Raw genomic sequence first — 11,443 nt, 5'->3', positions numbered from 1 at the left:
GCGCTGAGTGGATCTTACAAAACAGCAGACACTTTTTTTAAGCAAGTGTGAACCAGCACATAATGTATTTTCAAATATTATAATTTAGGCTATTACAAAATAATAAAGCATATACTAACGTCAGTAATAATAGCGGTAACAACAATAACAATATGACTACTACACGTGTGCTGTGCCTGCAGGGTGTGCTGTCCCACACCACCTGAAGCAGTTACTTCTCCAATACGTGCAGCACCTCTTATTTCCCCCCCTGCATGAATCATTGTGATGAACAGCAGCAGGCTCTCCCCCCTGATCAAAGGTCAGCCAGCCCGGGCCCCCTCCTCCTCCTCCCCTGACACAGGGACCTCGGGCGGGCAGCCTTCTGTACTCTAGGACCTGGCAGCTCTGCCTGTGCTCCTGTCCTGGCTGGAGGGGAGTGTGCCTGGCTGGGGAGGGAGAGCCAGGCGCCCTCTGCACATGCGCACAACTTCCCACAGCCAGTGCGGGGATCGCTGCTGCTGCTGCCGCTGCTGGGACGGTATGGAATGAACCTTTGTATCTCTTTAAAGGAGCCGCTGTCTGACAAGAGCCAGTGAGGAAGTGGCAGCCAGGGATCGGCTCTTCCTATCTGTATCGCGGGGAAAGTTGCTGGATGTCCCAGGATGGCGCTGTGCGGGAGGATCCCTGGCTGAGGACTTCTGGAGATAAAGTTGCAGAGTGATGACTTGAGTGCGATCTGTCACCTGGCTGAGGGGGGAAAAGTTGCCGCTGACGCACCATGGCCAAAGTGATCCAGAAGAAGACGCACTGGACGGGCCGGGTGCACCAGTGCACGCTGAGCCGGGGATCGGGGGCAGAGCTCAGCCTGCCACTGCTGGGGGGAGCCGAGTATGGAGAGTTCCTCTATCTGGGGGAGGTGGATGGGCAGCTGCAGGAGGGGGAGCTGCTGCTGGAGGTGGCAGGGGTACCGGTGTCCGGACTGCCCAGGTATGATGTGCTGGAAATGGTCAGGATCTGCGGGGACTCTCTGCCCATCACAGCTGTCAGACAAGGTAAGAGCCGGTGACTTGTCCTTCATGCTCCACTGAGCTGAGCAAATACTATTACTATATTGTGCTGCTACTATTGTACGAGGTCTGGTTGTTGTGTGAGCACCGTGTAGTGCTATGGTAAAGTTGCAGAAACACTACTCACTGGCCTCTACATGTGACAGAAAGTCACTAGAAATTAATTGTTCTGTTTCAGGGACGATTATTCTGTTCCTGATAATGAACTTCTGGACAGTACACCATAAAGGTGAGGTGCCCATTAACGGTACCATTTTTTTCATCAGATACAATCTTTTGATGCAATTCTTACGATCAAAGTAATTGTAAAGTAATTTGGATAGATTGCCGTACATTTTCTGCTCCAATTAACCATACAATCAGTTTACATTGATTTGTGTCACACACTGCATTTTTCTCTACAAATCGATTGAAAAATTGTGGTGAAAGATCGTATCTGATGAAAAAAATTGTTCCGTTATTGGGCACTTTTAGGCATGATGCATTGGTTGGCAGAACTGTCCTGTAGTAGCTGCTCTGAGGCCCTTTTTTACTTCTGATATGTGCTGCTGCACCTGATAACTGATACCTGTCCCAAACTTCACCAGCTGGGTTGTGTGCGTGTGGTGTTTTTTCTTGACGTTGAGAATAGCACCATATGTTTATAGAAATACCATCCAGAGTCGAATGGACGGTTTATGTTCTCTGCTGTATCACCACACGCTCAAAAGGTCTTCTCTGTTGAATATTATTGGACAAAGTCGCTGCCAGTCTGGTAATGATAGAAGTCTGTTTTTGTATGGGCAGCCTATATTTATAGACACCTGAGGTACTGTACAATCACTCACATTTGAAACTTATTTTATTGCGGTCTTGTTATACTGGGCACACGTTGGCAGGGCCAGATCATCTACATGGTTACATAAGGGCATGCCTAGAGCCTGGTCAGTGTTGGGCACTGTTACCATCTCCTCTTATCCCACTCCCTGACTCCTTCCTTTAGGCCCCTTTTACATTTGCCTTGCAAGAGTTCCTTACATTACCTCATTTTAACGCAGGGTAACGCAACGACAATGCAAGGCAATGGGGCCTAGCACACTTGCGGTGGAAGTGCCCGATCGGCTTGCGAACCACCGCATAGTCCACAGCCCGTTACCGTTGGACTTCCCCGATGGCGGAAGTAATGTAAGTTGATGGGCAATGCAGAAATGTTAAATATGTTAGCGGCACGAAATGCCAGGAATACGACAGGGAATCCCAGTAACGTACTTCCTTTACAGCGGGGGGCACTATGCATATGGCACTTTGGGTGCACTGTGCCACAGGGTCATATGGATTACATTTTGTGCGTTGTAATGGTGGTGGAAAATTGCACCACAGACGCAATAGCCAGGTGTAAAACTGGCCTTAACAACAAATTTAGGTTGCACCAAGTGGAGCCCAAGTTAATACCATGTCTAGGGCTCTATTTCACTTTACTCTGTAAGCCACCATGAAGCAGCAGTTTCTGACACTATATGGGAGCAGAGCTGCCCTGTTGCAATCATTTGGAATCTCCCTCCTGTGAGTTTCTCTGTCTCTGAGAAAGGTAATCAATTCGTTCAGTTTGAGTGATTGATTTGTAACTCTCTGGCTGTTTATGATCATTTCTTATTTCTATAAAAGTAAAAGAATGCTTATTGGCTGCCAGTTAGATTTGCTCCATGCCTGGCAGCACACAAAAGCCATACTGATATTTGGGCTGTGGCCACATGATTATTCCTACAGGAAGCCTTCAGCTCAGGTGCATGCTGGGAAAGAAATTCACAGATGAATCTGGTTCAGCAGTTTCTTGTAAATAAATTCATGTGAGCACAGCCTAGGGAAAATAATCTGCAGATGACAATGGAGCATCCAACCGCTTTCCATCACTGGTGACACCGTGCAGTATTTCATTGAATACATTCAGGCAATTGGTTGCTGGCAGAGTTATGACAAGCAAGTGTTTACATATCATGGATCTTATTGTTCGTCATGGTGATGGTCAGATGTGACATGCCTGAGTATGTGGTGGAGACACTTTAAAGGGATACTGTAGGGGGTCAGGGGAAAATGAGTTGAACTTACCCGGGGCTTCTAACGGTCCCCCGCAGACATCCTGTGTTGGCGCAGCCACTCACTGATGCTTCGGCCCCGCCTCCGGTTCACTTCTGGAATTTCAGACTTTAAAGTCTGAAAAGCACTGCGCCTGCGTTGCCGTGTCCTCGATCCCGCTGATGTCATCAAGAGCGCACAGCGCAGGCCCAGTATGGTCTGTGTCTGCGCAGTACACTCCTGGTGACATCAGCGGGAGCGAGGACACGGGCGTGCAGGCGCAGTGGTTTTCTGACTTTAAAGTCAGAAATTCCAGAAGTGAACTGGAGGCGGGGCCGGAGCATCGGTGAGTGGCTGCGCCAACACAGGATGTCTGCGGGGGACCATTAGAAGCCCCGGGTAAGTTCAGCTCTGGCAAGTGCATCTTGTAAGGTCTTTTGTGACACTACAATACAATCATCCTGAAAGGTAGTTATAATAAAAGTCAGTTTGGTCTGATAAATGCAAACAATTGATTTACCTCATTGTGACTTTTGATCTTGATCAGTTTTCTGCTGAGATCTGCTAAACAAAATGGTAGAACACCACTGTGCTAGACTTATACTGCTAGTTCCAGCTCTGATCTTTGCAGCTGGTTCTCCCTCACCTATGCCTGTGTTTGGACCTGGGTACAAGCATGATCTGACCTTTCTGTAGAGTGGTGTGTGTTTCCCCTCAGCACACTCCCCTCTGGGAGGGACAGGAAGTGACTGGCACTGCTTGGCCCAATTAACTTTTGGAGAACACATTTGATTTAAGTATATATATTTCTAAGACTGCTTGCACATGCTCAGTACGGGTGGGTTTTTTATTTTGGGGGCGGAGAGGAGGCGGGGAGAGGCCGCCACGTAGCCAGGTACATGGCTACTTAATATTCACTGCACTTGCAGCGTTTTCTTCTTGGAGCGGCCGCTGATTGGCTGGCGGGACCACGTGATGCGGAGAGCTCCGCTCACGTGGTCTCCGCAGTGCCTCCGACAGAGCAGGTGCACTAAGAGCTGCTGGTAACGCGGCTCTTGGTAGCGCCCTGCTCCAACACCACCAGGCGTTGCGTTAGGGGCACGTTATGCGACCTTAACGTCCCCTCTAACGCAACGTCCTGGTGTGAAACCAGCCTTAATGTGAGGTTATGAATCGGGATGATCCCATTTATTGGCTAACTTAACAAAAAAGGAGTAAGATTTTGGCTAATTATGTTTGGTTTCATCCTGATTCAAAACGTCTTTATTTAGGGCCAGTGCGCACCTAAAAGCGCTAGCGTAATCACAAACGCTCAGTGCTTTTAGAAATGATTTTTCAAGGCGATTCTAGGCATGTGCCTATTGATTTTCTATTTATACCTAGCGATTTTGGAAGCATTTTTTTTATAACGCGCTAGGTGTGCACCAGCCCTTACTGATGGCTAACATAGTACAATACTCTACTGCTATTAATGTGACAGTACAATGCAGTTTTAAATAGTCCTAAATGAGCTGTCAGAGGTTTGTAAGCCTGCAAGATGCACTGGATTCTTGCTTGCCATTGCAGTTGATCTCTTGTTATCATCTCAGGTGACAATCTATTGTTAGTACCGCTGTCCCACAACATTGTGTAATGATTTATCATGGCAGATCACAATCACGATGGGCTGTCGGTCCCTTGTTCAGTGCTTGATGTCCCTGCTTGACGTCTTATCCAAGTCCGTGGTCCTTCCTCGAGCTCTCATCCAGAACAAACATCAACACTTTTTGGGGTTTTTTTTGCGCATTACACATCTTTTTTGCAGTAATTATTCTTTGCATAAAAGGCGCACAGTGAAACCAAAAAATGTTTTTTTTTCTTTCAGCATTAAAGGACAACTGAAGTGAGCGTTATGTGGAGGCTGCCATATTATTTCCTTTTAGGCTAGGTTCACAGTGAGCAGTTGCATAACGCACGTGTTATGATGAGTGTGATCTTCCATGGAGACAGGACATCGACTTTAATACAAAGCCTGCATGTAGTGAGTTAGAATAACGTGATCAGCTACAATGGAGTACTGTGAACAGCCCCATAGAATTATGAGCAGTGATTTGAAATGCAGAATTATTCTCCAACACAACTGACCACTGTGAACTAGGCCTTAAAGGGAACCTAAACTGAGAAGGATGTGGATTTTTCCTTTTAAAATAATACTAGTTGCCTTCCTCTCCTGCCAATCCTGTGTCTCTAATACTGTTAGCCACAGCCCCTCAACAAGCATGCAGATCAGGTGCTCTGACTGGAGTCAGACTGGATTAGCTGCATGCTTGTTTCAGGTGAGTGATACAGCCTCCACTGCAGCCAAAGAGCTCAGCAGGACTGCCAGGCAACTGATATTGTTTAAAATGAAACATCCATATCCCTCTCAGTTAAGGTTCCCGTTAAGCAATACCAGTTGCCTGGCAGCCCTGCTAATCTATTTGGCTGCAGTAGTGTCTGAATAACAACTGAAACAAGCATGCAGCTAATCTTGTGAGAAACACCTAATCTGCTACACGCTTATTCAGGGTCTATGGCCTCATCTAGACGGTACAATTTTCCATCAGATAGACAGATCTATTCGATCTAATAAGAAATTGCATTGTGTGTAGATGTCCACATTGTTTCAGATCAATTTTGCAATAAATTTTGCTTTGATAAGTACCCAAAATCTATTGCAAAATCTAACGCAATCGGATTGGACCGGTTGGAAATTATCTAATCGATCTGATGGAAAATTGTACCGTGTAGATGAGGCTTAATGCTGTGAATACATGGGTCGATTTTGCCGCTCGATTCTTCCGCTTGATCGTTTCGCCGCTCGATTCCGCAGTCAATTCTCTTCCGCTCTTTTTTCCATTCACTTCAAGCTGGAAACAAGCGGCAAAACGATCGGGCGGGAGATCGGACATGTCGGAAATGATCTATTGAGCCATCTTAATGGCTCAAAATCGAGTCGTTTATTCCAAGCATCAGAGGCAGTGGATCTGCAGGACAGCCAGGCAGCTGGCATTGCTTATAAGGAAATAAATATGTCAGCCTCCATATCCCTCTAACTCCAGTTGTTCGTTAATAACTAAACCTAACCCTATCCTCACACTAAACCAGGCATGGGCAAACTTGGCCCTCCAGCTGTTAAGGAACTACAAGTCCCACAATGCACTGCAGGAGTCTTTCAGCCACAGTCATGACTCATAAAGGCAAATGCATTGTGGGACTTGTAGTTCCTTAACAGCTGGAGGGCCAAGTTTGCCCATGCCTGCACTAAACCCTCCTTCTAGTGATGCCTAACCTTGGCCAGTCTGCGCAAGAAAAATGTGCTCTCTACATATCTCTCCAGCGGCTATTTTATATCTGCTCTGGTTTCTTTTAACTTCCGTCCACATATCCGGCATCAGTAAGTATTTTTAAAATACCTGCTGGCTGCGGCTGGCTCCTGAAGTTTTTTTTGTGGAGCAGATCACCTGGCCCCACCCATCTCCTCATTGTACTTAAAGTGGACCCAAATAAAAAATACAAGATTTCAGAAATAAAATCTATTTTCTAAATTATAATAATAAATAGCAGCCTTTTTTCAGCTGCATGATGACAAATATAAAATATTTTACATTGATTGGAGGAACCCCTCCCTCCCTTCCTTTCAAATTGCCGGGATTTTTCCGGCAAACTGGTGGAGTAGATGGTGTCCGGCAATGGAGGAATTGCTAATGGCTACCCCCAGTATAACCCTAGCTATGAAAAAAGAAGGGTGAAAAGCATGCACTGAAATGCTCATAGGTTTGAAGGAGTGTTTATATATCGTTGTATGTGTCAGAGTGGTGCAACAAAATATTTTAATTAAAAAAATGTTTGGTTTGGGTCCGCTTTAAAGAAATCTACAAATATGAGGCAGAAACTGGTAAATACTTTGTTTTACTGGTTTAACACTGATCACCACTGAGCACAGTACCCCTGAACACCTGCGAGCTGAAGGCCATACCTGATCTAATTCTCTGGCACCTGTCCGTGTGGCCAGATTATAATCCATGGACCTAAACTTAAAGCTCTAGTTCTCCCTCCCAGCTCTTTATGCACAGCTGTATTGGGAGGTATCATATTGCTTACCTCATGTAATTCATGCAGCAATTCCACTAAATCTGTCTGTTGATAATCCTGTCTCGTCATTTGCAGAGACGTGACAATCAGAGCCAGCTGCTGGGAGTAGGGTGTTTTTTTTTCTGTCCTAGTGTCACACAAGGTAGGGCTATGCCCTTGTAGCATGCCAGTGTGGCCCACCTCAATGCCCTTTCCTGGGCATTCCTTGCTTCCAGGTGGAAAGTACATTGCATAAAATAATGTACAAAAATGTAATATCCATGTGGAAACGAACCTTAGGTGAGAGGGATATGCAAGCTGATGTATTTATTTTCTTTTAAATAATGCAAGTTGCCTGGCTATCCTCCTTGTCCTTTGTCTCTAATATTTTTACCCATAGACCCTAAACAAGCCTTGCAGATCATGTGCTCTGACTAAAGTATGGCTGGATTAGCCACATGCTTGTTTCAGGTGTGTGATACAAACTCTACTGCAGCCGGAAAGATCAACAGACCTGCCAGGCAACTGATGTGGTTTAAAAGGAAATAAATGTGACAGCCTCCACATACCTCTCACCTCAGGTTCCCTTTTTAGAATTTTACTTGTTGACTAATTCAAATTTGCACTAAACGCTCAGGTCTCCTTTAAGGGCCCGTTTCCACTATTATGAATTCGCATGCGTTCTACGCATTCGCATAGGCAATACAAGTGGATGGGACTGTTTCCAATTATCAGGATTCATTTGCGTTTTTTTCTGTGCAGAAAAAATCTGCACGGCAGAGCCATCAGAATTCGCATACCGCATACCGCTATGCAAATCGCATACAATGTATTTAATAGGGAATCCGCATGCGGTATTGGTATGCGAATTTTCATGCAAATTCGCATACGATTTCGCATGGAATCAATGGAAAAGCACACAGACACTGCCATGGTTAAATTCGCATACATCGTCATCCATGCAAAATTGTATGCAAATTTGCATATAGCCCCATGCGAAATTCGCATCCGCATGCAAATTTTTACCACGGTGATTCCCACCGCACAAGTGGAAACGGGCCCTAAAGGTGCCCATATGCTGGCAGAAGGCCACCAGATTTGACCATCAGGTAGATCCCTCTGTGATTGAACCTGCCAGGGTACTGCACACAGATTTCCAATATATGTGCGGCCGCCTCCCCTTCAGGTCTCTCACATGTAATGGGTACCCCCTGGGCCCATGGAGAGCATTGAAGTGGTGCTTAGGCCCACCTGTCCACTGTCTTGCTCCTCTTGTATCTTCTCTCCATTGGTGCAGGCAGCCAGAGATCGATCAAAATTATGATCAGGCGACTTCATTGCGGCTTCAATCTCTAGCAGATTCAATAGTACTGCTTCACCTGTGTTTGGCTGTTTTACAACTTCTTCTCTATTGGTGTTACAGGCTGTCTCCTAATGAGATATTAACTTACGATATCACTTGTTTTGCTATAAATACCTCTTCAGGCAGGATAGGCTCTGGCTGTGAGGATTGTGTTCACCTCTACCAAAGTTTCTTGTGTCAATATTTGTGCTTCAAAGGCAGTGGAGTGGAGTCACCTGTTACCATCCGCCCATCACCTATTAGTCACACTGAGATAGCGTTCTGTTAGCCTTGGGGACATCCAGAAAGGGATTAGCTGTGAAATGAGCTGAACTGGTTTATTTTAACCTTGCACTTCTTTTTCCCCTCTTCTAACTTCTGGTAAACAAATGAACAAAAGTTGGCTAATGTGCTTATGTAAGGTATTAGGCCGGATGGACACAGCAGGCAGGCCTAATGCTGGGTACACACCATGCGTTTTCCCGCTCGATCCGCGGGTCGATCGGGATCGATTTGACTATTCGGGCTTCGATCGTTCTTGCCGTCGATTTGCATGTAAAGTATGCAAAATCTATGGCAGGAATGATTTAAGCCCGAATCGAGCATGTCGGAAATAGTCGAATCGATCCCGATCGACCCGCGGATCGAGCGGGAAAACGCATGGCGTGTACCCAGCATTACAACTGTAGTGAGAAGAATATGGAGGCTGCCATATTTATTTCTTTTTAAACAATACCAGTTGCCCGGCAGCTCTTCTGGTCTATTAGGCTGCAGTAGTACCCGAATAACATCAGAAACAAGCATGCAGCTAATCTTGTCAGATCTGACAATAATGTCAAACACCTGATCTGCTGCATGCTTGTTCAGGGTGTATTGCTAAAAGTATTAAAGGCAAAGGATCAGCAGGATAGCCAGGGAACTGGTTTTGTTCAAAGGAAATAAATATGGCAGCTTCTATATCTCGTTACAGTTGTCCTTTAAAATCCAAGTTCAGGCACAGTTTTTTTTGCTTTTTTCTGTGCATTTAAAGAGAAACTGTGACCAAGAATTGAACTTCATCCCAATCAGTAGCTGATACGCCCCTTTTACATGAGAGATCTATTCCTTTTCACAAACAGATCATCAGGGGTCTCTGTATGGCTGATATTGTGGGGAAACCCCTCCCACAGGAAACTGTGAGGACCATGTTCCTGGCAGTTTCCTGTCTGTGAACGTTTGCATTGTGGGAAATAGCTGTTTTCAGCTGTTTCCAACTGCAAAAAAAGGAAGCAGCAGCTATTTCCAGTGATATCACCTGCCAGCAGTAAAAATGTCACCATGTGATAAATGTCAGAATGTAAATTAGGGTGAGGAAAACTTTTACAATGGGCAAACACTGACTAAATCATTTATACATAATTATTGTAAAAATTAAGCACTTTTTTATTACATTATTTTCACTGGAGTTCCTCTTTAACAGAACATTGTTTTCAATTCATTCGGAAGAAAAAAAGTGGCAGCTTATGAAAATTTAAAAAGGGACACGGCACTGATTTTCTGCATATCCTCCTCCTCTCCTCACAGTCAGTGTGAAGACACGATGAGTTAGGAGGCGTGTCCAGATCTTATGAAGATCCACGGATGTTCTGGGGGAAAAGAATTGCGGGAGAATCTCTGCAATTGAGATACAGAGAGCAACCCCCAAAATACCACAAGAATGTAACCGTCCTATATACTATGCAGAACTAAAATAGGGGGGGGGGGGGGGGGGGGAGCCTGGTGGTAAAGTGGAACTTTTCCCAGGCTTGAACTTCATCTTCGTCAGAAACCGATGCCCCTTTTCGCATGAGAAATCTTTACCCTTAGATCTTTACCTTTACCTAATAGATCAAGGATATCTTTGTGGCTGATATTGTGGTGAAACCCCTCCCAAAGTGTGATGTCAGGGCCATGGCCCTGACTGTTTTCTGTCTTTGAACCCCATTGCATTGTGGGCAATAACGGCTGTTTCCAACTGGCAGGCAAGCATTATCTCTTAAGGTGCGTACAGACATGCAACTATAGTAGTTTGAAACGATTGTTCCCCGAACATTCCAAACGATGATCGTTTAAAAAAACATCCAACGATCATTAAGTCAAACGATGGACGAGCTAGATCGTTAAAAACAAAAGATCTGCCTTGGCGGATTTTTTTTAAATGACGATCGTTTGAAAAAGTAGTACATCGTTAGAAAACGGTCGTTAGTACTAGGCTTGGCATGCGCATGTCGTTATATCTCCATAGAACCTTTCATTTTTATGCGCAAGTGCAACAGTTGCTTTTCGTGATGTAACGTTCGTTCTATGAATGTGTCCTGTGACACGTTAATTGCTACATGATTATACCATAATTGTCATTTTAACAGGACAGAGTGTATTTTTGTATGTTTTATCAACGCTATATTCTGTAAATGCTCTACCTACATACCTATAGTATAAAATCTTGTACTGTAATGTGATGTAAGTAACGTTAGTTTTACAGTGTAACGTACGTTTTGAACCGTTCGTTACGTGTGGGCGGAACTTGCTATGATGTCACTTCCAGGAACAGTATGTGACGTTGTTCCGGATCGTTCGTTAACAAACGATCAGATCGTTACACACCTTTAAAAGCTAACTTTACTTAGGACGTTCTTTCGTCAATTAAAAGATCGTTCGTCGTTCACAACGAACGATCGTTGTCGTATGTGTGTGCGTAGCTTTAATCCCTGTTTGCTAAGAACTATTAGTAAATAAACATTCCGCAGAGATCACCTGGCAGGACTAAAGATGTCGCAACCTGTGATAGATTTCAGAATGTAAATCAGGTAAAGGAAAGAATTTTCAGTGGGCAAACACTGAAAACTGTATAAAGTAGTATAAAAAAATCTGAAATTTTATTAAGTACGTT

At 44.7% G+C, this 11,443-nt stretch overlaps 1 protein-coding gene across 10 annotated transcripts in view; it reads left to right on the top strand.

Moving 5' to 3' along the window:
* Positions 1-475: 475 nt before the first annotated feature.
* The window catches only part of MAGI1 (membrane associated guanylate kinase, WW and PDZ domain containing 1), an 869,123-nt gene continuing 858,155 nt past the window's right edge, over positions 476-11,443 (top strand). For 7 of the 10 annotated variants that reach the window (XM_068253811.1, XM_068253812.1, XM_068253807.1 and 4 more), the window contains exon 1: positions 478-1,034. In XM_068253811.1, the coding sequence (XP_068109912.1) occupies positions 761-1,034 (274 nt within the window). In that variant the 5' untranslated portion in view covers positions 478-760. Of the gene's footprint in view, positions 1,035-11,443 lie in introns of all 10 variants that reach the window. The other 3 variants (XM_068253822.1, XM_068253818.1, XM_068253813.1) reach the window with 2 other exon arrangements.

This window comes from Hyperolius riggenbachi, chromosome 9, assembly GCF_040937935.1.
Source record: "Hyperolius riggenbachi isolate aHypRig1 chromosome 9, aHypRig1.pri, whole genome shotgun sequence".
Taxonomy (NCBI): domain Eukaryota; kingdom Metazoa; phylum Chordata; class Amphibia; order Anura; family Hyperoliidae; genus Hyperolius; species Hyperolius riggenbachi.
Note: the sequence above shows the minus strand (reverse complement) of the source record. Positions and strands in the feature narration are given on the sequence as shown.